Genomic DNA, 14211 nt, shown 5'->3' on the forward strand with positions numbered 1-14211 from the left:
GGAGGAGGAATGGCTTGGGGAAGAGGCGGGGATTTGGGGAGGGAGTCAATGGGGGAAGGAGGGGGCGGAATCAGAGCGGGGGGGCGCAAGCCTTTGCTTGTTTGTCCAGTGTCCCGACCTAACATTGGTCGGGACGCGGGACAAACAAGCAAATATCAGGACAGTCCCGATAAAATCGGGACGTCTGATCACCCTATTTTGAAAACTTAATTTTCATGGGGAAAAATGTACAATAGTTCAGTGTATGAAAACAGTCAAGCAACTTTGTTTCTGGCTATAGTACGTTCAGGTTATTTATAATATCCAACTGAAACAGTTTCTTAACAGGGCCCTGATCCTCAAAGCATCCACTGAGAGGTATTTAGCACATGCACCTTCCATTGACTTGGAAGGAAGTGGAGGATGCTCTGGCTGCATTATATTAATATCCAAAGCAGTTTTGTAGAGTGGAACTGCTTGGGTCAGGTGACTGGCAGTACTTGACAGAACCTTTCCTACCAGGCCTGGCTGGTAGTAACTGACGTTTGTTGCTAACTGGTGGCTCTTAGTGACCTCTGTGAAATGAGATGTCTTTGTTCAGTTTCTGTCAGTCAAATCTGCACCGCCCTATCTAATCTGTTTACTTATATGGCCTGTGGTATTTTCTGTGTTATGCACAAACGCTGAACCAGGAGAATGTTGGCAAACGTTAAAACCGCATTACCAAATCCAGCACACATGTTCCAAGCACATTTTAAAAATACTTATAACTTTAACAGATCATAACCATCAAAAGGCAGGCCCATCTGTAACCACGGGATTATCTCTACCCCAAATGTCTAGTTCTTACTATGTACCGTGGATGTGCTAGAGCTGTTAGAGAAAAGTTACTTTCTTTTCTTGATAATTGAAAAGGTATATTTTTTTCCATGTTCTTTGTTCTTGAAACTACTGATCTGTTTTGACTAAAATTTAAGGGGAACAATGTCACTCCCAGATGAAGAACAACCCTGCCTATATTCAGCCAGAACAGAAAAGATTAACAAATTGTAAGCAACAGAATGAAAACCCTTATGTAACTTTGCTCATGCTCCACCTATAATAATAACTGAATGTACATAGAGATGGGTTCTGTTCTCTAGAATGGGTGGGGCGTGTTGGCAGGGCAGTCTATAGAAAGTTATGGTGTTACCTGTTTACCTCGTTGGTGGATAAATAGAACTTTCCTGGTCTGTCAGGCCAGCATCTTTTATGAGAACTAAAAGGAACCAAGCAAACAGAAATCCAGTATTTAGAAAATATAGGGCCAGATTTTTAAAGGTATTCAGGTGCCTAGTGGGATTTTCAAAAGTGTCTGTGCAGGGTCGGTTGATTTTTAAATCAGTGATTTAAATCAGCAAGCAGGAAGCTTTGATTTAAATAATCAATTTTAGTTTTGTTTTGTATTTGTACTTTTTAGTTATATTCCTAAAGAAAGGCTGAGGTATGTTTTGGTACTACTTTTTTACTAACCAGGAGAATATACCATAGCGATACATAGTTATTTAAGCAATTATATAGCTTTGCTTACATTTACTCAGATTCTTAATTTTTACTTCTTTTTATTCTGTTAGAAAATATGGACACATTTCTCCTTTACTAGATGATAATTATTTGTTTACTTGTGATCTATGTCAGGCTGCATTTGGATGGAAAATGGAATTCAATTAAATGCACAAAATCAGCATTTTAAAATTTTCTGTTAGCTAAATAAAACTACCTTGCTAGATTCATGAGGGAAAAAAATTAAGTCGATCAAAACATGTTTTGTTTTTAAAACTGATTTAATAAACAAAGGAAGTATGATCTGTAGCTAGTGCGTTGAACTGATTGATTCTGGTCACCATGTCCTTCAAGATTTTAGAACTAGCAGATCTCAACCTCTCATGCTTCAGTTTTATTCATAGATCGGTGAACAAACTTTCTCCTTTTTCAGCTCCTAGTTGGTTTTTTAACTTTGAATGAGCTAGTCATTTAACTGAACTAATTGAATAAACTGAAATAAAGAAAATATTCTCTCTGCACCTGCAGAAGAGGCTACTGCTGTCTTGCACTACTGCTGTTTAGCACTTCAGCGAACTCAGCGTAGCCAGAGACTTGCACTAGTTCAGTGGTGTGACTTTCTTTACAGCTTGGCAGCAAACAAGTGTTGCTTGAATATTATTTTTTATGTAATAAAAATGGTTTAAATAGATTATAGTAAAGTTTAGGCCTTAACTGAAATTGTCATTATATGAGATTTGTTTGAACAGATATACTTTGTTTCTTTTTAAAAAATTAACTTCAATAAAAAAATTGTTATATATATATATATATATATATATATATATATATATCTCGTTATCCACCTGGCTTTTTAGGCATTTAGGTGCTTTCAAAAATACCACTAGGAGCTTAAATACCTTTAAAATCTGTGTGCCACTGTGTCACTATCTCCATAGCAATTAATGGTGTGTCTGTGGGAGAGGCCACTGTAATATTTCCAGACTGGGAGCACCTGACTTCCGGTGGTAGAGTAGGATTTAAAGGATGCAGCAATCCTTAGCATTCATGAGGAAGAAGGGATTTAGAGAGAGGAAGGTTGGCCCAGTGGCTAGGGCAAGCCTAGGACTTGAGCCATCTGGGTAAATTCCTTGCTCTGACACAGACTCTCTGTGTGACTTTGGGCAGACCACTTAAGCTCTGTGTGTGTAACACTTAGGCTCCCCATCTGTAAAATGGGAATTATTTGGGGAAAGTTCTCTGGCCTGACAGGAGGTCAGACTAGATGATCACAGTGGTACCTTCTGGCCTTGCAGACTATAAAAAGTTGGACCAATAGCACTTCCTTACCTGATGGAGGGGAGAGGCGCTCAGGTACTGTGGTAATTGGGGCCAGGTAAATACCATAAATTGGGAAAAAATGGAACTTCCCTTGTAATAACTTTGCTTTCCCATGCATCCTAATGCGTCTGCATCCTCTCAGTCCTGAAGTACATTATCGGACTCTCAGCTTAATAAGTGATTACGTATCCTGTATAAGACGCATCATTTTTAGTGACATAATTAGAATAAATCTTTTAAGCTTTCCCTTTGGAGCTTTGAAAATGGCTAGGGAGACTCTCCTTCTGAGGGCTCTGCTCTCAGAAGAGGCTGCTGGGAACTAAAAAGAAGCTTCTAGCTGCAAAAACCTTGCAGCATGTGCAATGATTCTCCTAGTGGAAATAAAACCTATTAAGATCAAGGGCCTGGTTTGCCACTCTAGTCTGGTGGAACTCCAGTGAGGGATTCGGGGGCTGTGTGATTCCTGGTGAAAAGCTTCTGGGCTGGGGAGCAAGGGACCTCTATCCCCTCCTTAAAACAGGGAAGTCTCCTCCCTGGGGCAAAAAGTCTCCACTGCTTCCTGGGGCCTTGGCTACACTTTCAAGTTACAGTGCAATAAAGCCGCCCACAGCGCTGTACCTCACTCCCCGTCCACGCTGGCAAGGCACGTACAGCGCTGTATCTCCGTGGCTACAGCGCTGCTGGTACTCCACCTCCCTGAGAGGAAAAGTGAGTATTGCGCTGCCGCTGCTGTGCTGCGGCGCCAGTGTGGCCACTCAATGGCCTCTGATTGGCCTCCAGAAGTATTTGGCAGCATCCCACAATGCCTGTTCTAGCCACTCTGGTCATCAGTTCGAACTCTACTGCCCTGGCCTCATGTAACCAACCATCAGACCCGCCCTTTACATTCCCCGGGAATTTTAAAAATCCCCTTCCTGTTTGCTCAGCCCGGCATGGTGTGGAGTGCTATCAGCGAATCTTTCCAGGTGACCATGCCTCCACGCGCCAAGCAAGCCCCAGCATGGAGCAATGGCAAGTTGCTGGATCTCATCAGTGTTTGGGGGGAGGAAGCTGTCCGTCCCAGCTGTGCTCCAGCCGTAGGAATTACAATACCTTCGGGCAGATATCAAGGACCATGATGGAAAGGGCCATGACTGGGATGCATTGCAGTGCAGGATTAAAGTGAAGGAGCTGCGGAATGCCTACCGCAAAACCCGCGAGGCAAGCGGCCACTCGGATGCTCCCCCCGTGACCTGCCAATTCAACAAATAACTGGAAGTGATACTTGGGGGTGACCCCACCTCCACTCCGAGCACCATCATGGACACTTCAGAGCGGGGGGGAGGAGGAGGAAAGCGGGAGTGAGGGTGCTGGGGTGGGGGGAGACACCCCGGAATCCCTGGAGGCATGCAGCCAGGGGCTCTTCTCGAGCCAGGAGGAAGGTAGCCAGTCGCAGTGGCCGGTACTTGGTGGAGGACAAACAGAAGAGCAGGTTCCCGGTAAGCGGCTTTTGTTTTCGGGAAGGAATTTTTTTGGTGCGGGCTCTTTGGAAGAGGAGGGTTAGGGCTGCATGCATGCCTAGATGCGGAATAGTGCATTGATGTGGTCTATCACATCGCGGTAATCGGTCTTGGTAATCTCTTAGAAAGTCTCATCCAGAACGTGGGCCATGGGCTTGCGCAGGTTTATCAGGAGAGCCACCGTGGTCCTTGTCCCAGCCAGGCTAACGTGTCCGCGCCACTGTGCCGCAAGGGGCGGAGGGACCATTGCTGCACACAGGCAAGCTGCATATGGGCCAGGGCGGAAGCCGCATTGCAGTAGAAGACCCTCCCTTGCTTCCCAGGTCACCCTCAGCAGCGAGATATCTTCCAGGACGAACTCCTGTGGAAAATGTTGGGACAGTGTTCAGTGTAGGTGCCCCCTGCAGCTGTTGGCTCTCCCCAAGGCACAGAAACCCAGAGGACAGTGCAGCCCTGAAACAATCAGTCCCCCTTACTCACCATTTTAAGGCTCCCGTGGGTTATGTGCGCTCTCTTTGGGATGGGAAAATTATGCTATTGTGTAGACTGTGTGTGCCCTCCTTAAGTGTGGGGGAATCATTACTCTGTCTGGTATAAACAATGCTGCCTCTGTTAAGTGTTGCATTTTGCCTTTACAGATGCAACCTTGAGATCTCAGCCGTCCATGTTATCACCGGCTGAGAGACTGCAAAGACTCAGGAAGAGACCGCGAAAAAGCAAAGAAGAAATGCTGCAAGAAGTGATGCGTCGATCTCTTAAAGAGAATCAAAAAGTGCAGGAGGGGAGGGAGAGCGAAAGCAGGATCCGCCAGGAAAACGCAGCGCACCAGCAGCGAAGCGCGGAGCACTGGCAGCAAAGCACGGATCGGCTGATAAGCATCATGGAGCGCCAAGCGGACTCTATCCAGGCGCTTGTCGCCATGCAGGCGGAGCACTACCACGCCCATCCCCCCCGTAGCCCTTGTCCCAAAACTCTTTCCCTTGTGCCCCTATGTCACCTCCAACCCACTTTCCCCAACATCCGGGTTCTAACCGCCACCAGCTGCCTCCAACACCTGTATCTTCACCACCCAACCCTGGAAACTACGACCCTTAACCTCTGCACTCAACCCCCATCACCATGCAGTATAGCAATCCTGAAGTGCAGCACTCACTGCACAGCACTCCAGACAGGACATACACAAATCTGTGATTGTACCGTTCCCCACCCCACCCCCTTGCCCTTTCTGATTCCCAAACAGTTGTGTTTCTTTCAATAAATGGATTTTTTGGCTTTGAAAACAAAACATTCTTTATTATTGCATAAAGTAAAAGATACCTTAGCCCAGGAAAGAAACAGGCACTGCAAATCATCTTAGCAAACACAGATTCCTACTAACATTGTAACCACTGCACTTCACTCCCGTGCAGGGCACCAGACATTACTGCTGGTTTTTAGCCTCAAATTGCTCCCTCAAGGCATCCCTAATCCTTGCAGCCCCATGCTGGGCCCCTGTAATAGCCCTGCTCTCTGGCTGTGCAAATTCAGCCTTCAGGTGTTGAACCTCGGAGGTCCATGCCTGACCGAATCTTTCACCCTTCCCTTCACAAATATTATGGAGGGCACAGCACGCGGATATAACCGCGGGGATGCTGTGTTTGGCCAAGTCCAGCTTCCCATACAGAGATCGCCAGCGGCCCTTTAAACGGCCAAAAGCACACTCCACAGTCATTTGGCATCGGCTCAGCCTGAGTTGAACCGTTCCTTGCTGCTGTCAAGGCTCCCTGTGTAGGGTTTCATGAGCCACGGCATTAACGGGTAAGCGGGATCTCCAAGGATCACAATGGGCATTTCAACTTCCCCTACCGTGATCTTCCGCTCTGGGAAAAAAGTCCCGGCCTGCATCTTCCTGAACAGGCCAGTGTTCCGAAAGATGCGTGCGTCATGCACCTTTCCGGGCCAGCCTGTGTTAATGTCAATGAAACGCCCACGGTGATCCACAAGTGCCTGGAGAACCATAGAGAAATACCCCTTCCGATTAACGTACTCGGATGCTAGATGGGGTGGTGCCAGAATAGGAATATGCGTCCCATCTATCGCCCCTCCGCAGTTAGGGAAACCCATTTGTGCAAAGCCATCCACAATGTCCTACACATTACCCAGAGTCACGGTTCTTCTGAGCAGGACGTGATTAATGGCCCTGCAAACTTGCATCAACACGATTCCAACGGTCGACTTTCCCACTCCAAACTGGTTCGCAGCTGATCAGTAGCTGTCTGGAGTTGCCAGCTTCCAGATTGCAGTAGCCACCCGCTTCTCCACCGTCAGGACAGCTCTCAATCTCGTGTCCTTGAGCTGCAGGGTGGGGGCGAGCTCCTCACACAGTCCCATGAAAGTATCAGAGGGGTAGCTGTATTAATCTGAATCTGTAAAAAGCAACAAAGAGTCATATGGCACCTTATAGACTAACAGATGTATTGGAGCATGAGCTTTCGTGGGTGAATGCCCACTTCGTCAGACGCATGTATTCACCCACGAAAGCTTATGCTCCAATGCATCTGTTAGTCTATAAGGTGCCACAGGACTCTGTTGCTTTTTACAGTTCCATGAAAGTGGCTTTTCTCATCCGAAAGTTCTGCAGCCACTGCTCGTCATCCCAGACTTGCATGGCAATGTGATCCCACCACTCATTGCTTGTTTCCCAAGCCCAAAAGCGGCGTTCCACAGTGCTGAGCATGTCCGTGAATGCCACAAGCAATTTCGTGTCGTACGCGTTATGCGACTCACTATCATCATCGGACTCCTCACTCTCACTTTGGATCTTAAGGAATAACTCAACAGCCAAACATGACGTACTGATGAGACTCGTCAGCATACTTCTCAGCAGTTCAGGCTCTATTTCCGGCAGACCGAAACGGAACACAGATCGCTCTGCACAGAAACCGTTGAAAGATGGCGTTGAAAGATGGCGCTAAATGGTGCCAAATGTGGACGGAAACACAGGGATTGCTGGGATGCGAAGCGATGCATTACGGGGTGTTGGGACAGGACCCACAAAGCCCCGCCCCCCCCGCCCCCTTCCCACAACGCATGGCGCCGGAATGGGAAGAGGTGCTCTGTGGGATAGCTGCCCATAATGCACCGCTCCCAATGCCGCTGCAAATGCGGCCATGACAGTGCGCTGGCAGCTGTCAGTGTGGACCGACTTCAGCGCTTTCCCTACTCAGCTGTACGAAGGCAGGTTTAACTCACAGCGCTGTACAGCTGCACGTGTAGCCAGACCCTGGGTGCCCTAATTCCAGCTGTTTTTTCTGTAGTTCCCAAACCTTCCAGCCTCCGTCCATAACCTCTGTGGCCAGGTCTGTGTTTTCAGAACAAAATTCCAGGGCTTGCTGGAAATCTAGAAGCTGCATAAAACAGAGTGATTTCAAATCAATATAAATCAGAGATCTCATCATGGCTGGTGTGATCTGTGTTTGTGTTTAATTCAAGGAATCCTCCTTTTTCGAGTGTACCTGAAGCTGCTCCAAAATCTCTGGCCTGCACTGGACCCGGGCCCTTGCGGCAGATTTTAGATCCAGCATGGTGCCCAATACACACACAGGGCCCTGCATTTAAGCAGACGTGACCTCCCTCCCCCAAAACAAGTGAAGAATTCCACCCCCCCTTGACCAATATGAACATTATGCAAAGGATTTGAAGTCAATTGTATGCTGACATCACAGGCCTGGTCAGCACTGGAGGTTTTTCTGCCTTGCGTTAATTAATTGCCAATTAACTCAAGATTGTGAACATCTTGGCCTGGTCTTCAGTAGGAGAAATGGTGTGTTCTTAACTTGAATAAGCTAACTTTTGGTCTGTCTTCACTGCACAGTTAACCTGGGCTCTTACCTGGGTGTTAGCCCAAATCCCTACCAGCCACACAGAAAAGCATTTGAGCTGGGTTTGGAGCCTGGGAGAGCTGACCCCCTACGGGTACAGGCTAGAACCTGGGCTCCAGTTTATGCTGGGGTAGCTTGTGTTCGTTCTCTGAACCAGGGGCATAGTTGTGGCGTTGGGGAAAAAGCTGAGCTGCCACCATCTGTCATTGCCCGTCCACCTGAAAGCTGGGGCCCACCGAAATTTCCACTCCTAGCCACGTCACTGCTCTGAACTGGCATAAGCTATACCAGTAGAAGCACTTTTATACCAAAATAGCCGTGCCCACAGCAGGAGGATTTTGCCAGTTTAACTAAACTGGTGCATTAAACTGGCAGAACCTGTAAGTGTAGCGCAGGCCTGAGCTCACTTGAGTTAAGAACACACCTTTTGTCCTAGTGAAGGCACCCCTTTTGAAAGGCTCATTTCTTCTAGGCTACAAACGATTGTCATTTGTCCCAGGAAAATGGTTCTGCCAAACTACAAACGTTCAGTGTGTTAAAGTACCTCGAGTTAATGGACAGTCAGTTAACTTGAGTTACAAAGGTCTGGTGAAGACATGTAAAAACAAGCTGCCGTTTTCCAGGCCTCAGTCACTCCACAGTAGTACCCAAGATGGCTGATCTCGTGTGTAAGGGGAACCGACCCTTGTTCCACAATTGTGTGAATGCCCTGTGAGTTCAGATATACAAATACAATGCAGCAAAACCACTGCCGAGGTGCCAGGGGCATCCCAGGGGTTGTGATGATACCACAACCCACGTGAACCCCACACATGCAGTCAGAAGCCAGTCGGGTGACTGTGTGTTTAGCCCTATGGTCCAGGCTTACCTGTGTAGTAAGATGTATAATAGCCTAACCCTCTATCCCAGTTGTATAAAGTCTGTGGGAATCTGGATGCACAGTGGGTGCAGAATTGTGCTTACTCAGTGCATATACTGCTCTGCCCTGCCATGCAGGAGAACCCAGATCTTATTCCTAGCTCTGTCGTCACACTGCCCTGCGGAGCAGATACGGGAGGGGCTTTGGAAGCCATGTGTCCAGACCTATGACTTGTCTACACTGTCACTTAAGTCGATGTAACTTGTGTCGCTCAGAGGTGTGAAAAAGCCACCCCAAGTGAGGCAAGTTACGTTGATTTAAAGCGGTGTCCCCACTGTTGTGGTGGAGTAATTAAGCCGACATGAAAGCGCTCTCCTGTCAGGATAGCACGTCTTCAGGCGTTCTACAACGGCGCAGCTGTGCTGATACGGTGTGGTAGTGTAGACTAGCCCCAAAGCAGTGCCTCTTGCCATTCAGCATCAGGTTGTCCAGCTGGGCTCCCCCAGGAGAACAGCTTCTCTGAGCCAGGAGGCGTTGGGGCTGCGACAGGCGCCTGGGGCTGGGAAGTGTCAAGCAGAGTAGAAAGGTCGGGTGTGAACATGGGACAGAACTATTGCTGGCTCTGACATTGGCTCTTAACCCTTTATGGCTCTGAAAAACCCACTTCCCCTCTGTGTGTCAGTCTCCCTATCTGGGTATTACCTCTGAGGGTGATGGTGAGGATCGGTCAGGCCTATGTTTACAAATGTGCTTGCTCACTTTAGGTAGCCACCATGACGCACCAAGGGGCCTGATTTCCAGAGGTGCGGAGCACCCACAGCCTCCGTTCTAATCGGTTAGAGTTTTGCACTTCTGAAAATCAAGCCCCAGATGTCTTATGCTGGAAGGACGGGGGCCCAACTCAGTGACCATTTGTGAAATATTTGGCCCCCATGTTTACAAAGCATGATATAAATGCACCATATTTATAGTTGTAATAATCCACAGAGGCGTTCTGCTGTTCAGCACTCCGTTAGTAACTAGTTGAAATTCTATGGCCTGTGTTAAACAGGAGATCAGACTAAATGTTCTAATTGTTCCTTAATATACATCAGCCTCCACTAGAGCATTGCACTGACTTTGAAGTTTGCCTAAGAGGAAGCTTGTACATTCTGCTCCTCTGGTCACTTAAAAGAGTGGATCAGGCAAGCTGCGCGGAGTAGCAGTGCATGATCACACCTTGTACTGGGGGACTGCTCCTACTGAAATCCACAGGCAATGCAAAAGTCCTCTTTGCAGATTGGAGCAGGCTGAGCTCAGTTGTGTTACTGGTGGGTGACTCAGCCAAGTAGTTGGGAGGTATAGTATTGCAGCCCTTGTATTGGAGACAGCTTAACTCAGGATCCAGAAGCTATTCGGGTCGGTAAAATGTATCCGAAGCAATGACTTTCACCTAGTTCTGTGAGCTCATTGGGATTCTCTTCTTAAGCACCTATGGCTGTGCATCCTGACCGTAGTAGGGAGGACTCAGCACTTTTGAAAAAAACAGATCCTGGGTGTCTCAAGTCAGATCCCCAAACCGAGAGATCCCCAGAACTAGAGGAAATGTTTGAAGATGTTAGGCCTTAATAAAAGAGCAAGAACTTGGACGTAGTCTTTTGTAGGAATGTTTTCAGGGAGAGAATCTGCTATTCTGTCTAGCTTCCCCCACTCCCTTTTCCCCCAAAAACAGAGAGAGAGAGACAGAGACTGAGGAGAGCTTAACATTTGAAAAATAAGGAGATGATATTTTGATTAGGTGCCTTTATATTTAGGAACTGTTAAGGGATAACGAAAGTACATAAAATCAAATATTCTCTAATCTGAATATGTGGTGTTCACATTGCATATCTTGTAGCTGCATTGCTTGGGTTACTAACCGAGTGCTCTGCCATACTGTTCTCTTTCAGTTGGGGGCAGCGAATCTTTGCGTTCCTATTGGAAGATGTACCTGCCCAGGGTTCTAGTGCTGATATACGTTGTGGATTCAGCAGATCATGAGCGCTTCCCTTTGGCTAAACAGCTTCTTCATCAGTTGATCCAAAATGACTCCACTCTGCCCGTGGTGATCCTAGCCAATAAACAGGTAAAAGGGAAACTTAAACCTCTCCAAACACATTTGAATCTTTAAAGACCAGGTATTTCAGAAGCTGATCTTCAATTTTGTGCTTCCCAATTGCAGATGAAAACAATCTCTGGATTGGTTTTGCACTCACAGTTTAGGTCAGGTGCTTAGATATCCATATGACCTAAGTGGGAGTGTAAATAATTGCACATGTGAAATTGTGTGTGCAATTTGCAGGTGCAAAAATGGAGAATGGCTAACCCTGGTTGACAGCTTGGACCTGAAGGCTCAACAATGTGTCTGTACAGTGTCATGGGAAAATACTATTTAAATTTAGGGGCTGGAGGGCATTTCTCTCTATGTTTCACGTTACCTACTAGCGTCCACTTAGTGGATCCCAAATGATTCTTTATATTAGGCACTTTGTGTTTCATAGAATGGGTGCATAGCTGAAGGAACATGGAAACTGCAATATGCTTTCTCTCAGCTAGACACATTTTCTCCTACCTAATGCACTAAAATACAGAAGCTAACTTTGTATTCCTTGGCTACTCTGCGCCCTGTATTGAATCACACCCATATTATATCAATATGACAAAGAAAATGCCTGTTTTTTTCTAAAACAAGATACTCTTATTTTACTAAAACCCTATTTGTTTCTTTTGCTTTGCCTCAGATTTTCTAATGAGTTGACTTTTACTTGGGCCATGCATCTGTCTGATGGGTGTGCACTTCCAGAAATCCATTGGGTCATGTTCCCAGTGGGGACTCTCAAGTTCAGGGATGAGCCTTGGTGTCAGAGACATTGGAACAGCATAAAACAGGATCATGCCCTTGGATTGTATGGAGCTAGCCAGATTTTCAAAAGGCCGAAGGGTTTTGGGAGCACAGATCACAGAGACAATAGGAATTTATGCTCCGAAATCCATTAGACACTTTTGAAAATCTTCCCCTCAATTCACACTATTCACTCTCAATTATCCAAATGTCCTGGTCTTTGCCTCAGAGCCTGAATGGCGTAATTGGTGTTTATAAGGGATGCAAGTAACAGAGTTGTTTTGTCTTTGTTGGTCAGGATCTCAAAGGTGCATATTGCATCACAGACATTCACGATGCCCTGGCATTGTCTGAAATGGGAGATGAGAGAAAGATGTTCCTGATTGGAACCCACGTGGCAGAGGATGGCTCCGAGATCTCTTCCAGCATGAAGGATGCCAAGGAACTGATTGCACAGCTGGTTTCAGAAACTCAGTGACAACTGTTCTCCTGGGAGCAGCAATGGGATCCTGTGTTCTTGTACTGCCAGCTTGCAGCCACAATCGTTTCACTTTCAAATCAAAATATGTGGCATTATTTTTCCTAATGCGTGGAGTTTATATGAAAATGATGTCAATTTGTTACGAACATCTATTTTATTTAGGGTTTGCAGTTTAAAATATCTTTGAAAAGCAGTATCTTTTTTTTTTTTTTTAAATATTTGTAGGGTGGGGGAAGTTTCAAGAAGACAGAGTTAATGGGAGATGCAGTTTAGAAACACTGACCCAGATCCTCAGCTGTTATAAATCAACCTTATTCAATTAACTTCAGTTACGTGACACTGATTTGTACCAGCTGAGGAGCTGAGCCTGACATTGTTTGTTTCTGTGTTTTACAAAATCCTAATAACAATGATTTCTGCACTTTCAAATAGGAAAACGTTCCCCCAGTGTTGGGACGGTTACGATTGTTCAGAAGTGGCTAGCAATTTTGGATGCCCCAATTTCTGAGTGTCCAGCTTGACACCTTTGGGAAGGGCTGTTTTTCAGAGGGTCGCCATTCGTCACTTTCTGGAAATCAGGCCCTTTTAAGGTGTCTTGAGTTGGGCACCCAAAATCACTGATCCCTTTTGAAAACCTTGGCTTGTAGCCTTTTGTTAGTGTGTGAAAACCAGGAAGTGAAACTGAGAAGGCAGAAACCACTGTCTAAGGGTTTCTTTGACTATAGAAGATAGTTTCACCAGTATAACTTACAGTGAGAATTTAAACCTGTTTAGTTAGTGGTGCAAACGGCTGTAGGGACACTTACTTTAGTTTAAGAGTGGCTTATTTTGGTTCAGTTTAATTCAACTAGGAACCTGTTTAAGCTAAACTGAAATTAGCCATTCTTATACCAGATAAAGCTGTCCAGCCACCCCTCTTGCATTAGTTTAACTTTATTGGTTTTAAAGACAATTAAAGTTATTTCAGGGCAAGTTGACAAGCCCTGAACTAAGTCAAATGCCAGAAGTAAACAAACAGTATCAAAGATGAAAAATAAATCACATTTTAAAAATTACTTTGGCTATTTACAGATAAGGAAAACAGTTTGTTCATTAAGTTCATCTTGCCATTGTCTCTTTAATTTCAAGAATGTACCTTCTTAAGAATATTTAGAAAATACTGTAAATACCAAGCAAAGGTTTTGTAGCAGCAGCCTTTCCATTTGTCCACTGAAACAGTTATATAAAGCAGAACCTTTTATCGTAGTCACATGTCTGAGTTTCATTTATCTGGCAAGACTGCTCAGGTGATATTCCAGAACCTCCCGATGGTCTGGTAGAGTTAGTTTTAGGTTTTATTACACTCTGGTATTGTTAGTGTCAAAATCCTGGTCCCAGCCTTCCCACTCTCTTTCTCCAAAGACCTCTTTTCCTCTGCTTCGCACACACCTCCTGTTCTAGGCTGCTGCTTCACCTCCTGCACTCAGCTCAGGCAGGTAGCACTTCCCCCTGGTTAACAGTGACTGCCTGCAACCATTCCTTGGGCCACTCCTGTTAGTTGATTGGCTGGGGAAAGGAAGGGGGTTCAAACTCTCTCTCATGCTGCTTGTTGGGGAGGGTAAGTGTGTTCATTTCAAACCTCGGTCTCTGTCCAGTTTCCAACCTCACCATTCCGCCTGTATAGTGCTGAACCCCTAGCTCCAGGAGCAGCTCTGACCCAAAATATTGGTCTTTACTGACTTAAAGAGCAGACCCAAACTGATTTTTCTGCCAGACATTCTTTTAAATTAATCCGTCACAGGGGTTTAGTGTGTTCATAACAATGTTCATCG

General features: G+C 45.9%; 1 protein-coding gene across 1 annotated transcript in view; it reads left to right on the forward strand.

Annotated features, from left to right (window-relative positions):
* Positions 1-13645, forward strand: part of ARL9 (ADP ribosylation factor like GTPase 9) — a 35114-nt gene extending 21469 nt beyond the window's left edge. The window contains exons 3-4 of the mRNA XM_054030280.1: positions 10988-11163; positions 12218-13645. Of these exons, the coding sequence (XP_053886255.1) occupies positions 10988-11163; positions 12218-12397 (356 nt within the window). The 3' untranslated portion in view covers positions 12398-13645. The remainder of the gene's footprint in view (positions 1-10987; positions 11164-12217) is intronic.
* The last annotated feature ends 566 nt before the right edge of the window (positions 13646-14211 follow it).

This window comes from Malaclemys terrapin, chromosome 5, assembly GCF_027887155.1.
Source record: "Malaclemys terrapin pileata isolate rMalTer1 chromosome 5, rMalTer1.hap1, whole genome shotgun sequence".
Taxonomy (NCBI): domain Eukaryota; kingdom Metazoa; phylum Chordata; order Testudines; family Emydidae; genus Malaclemys; species Malaclemys terrapin.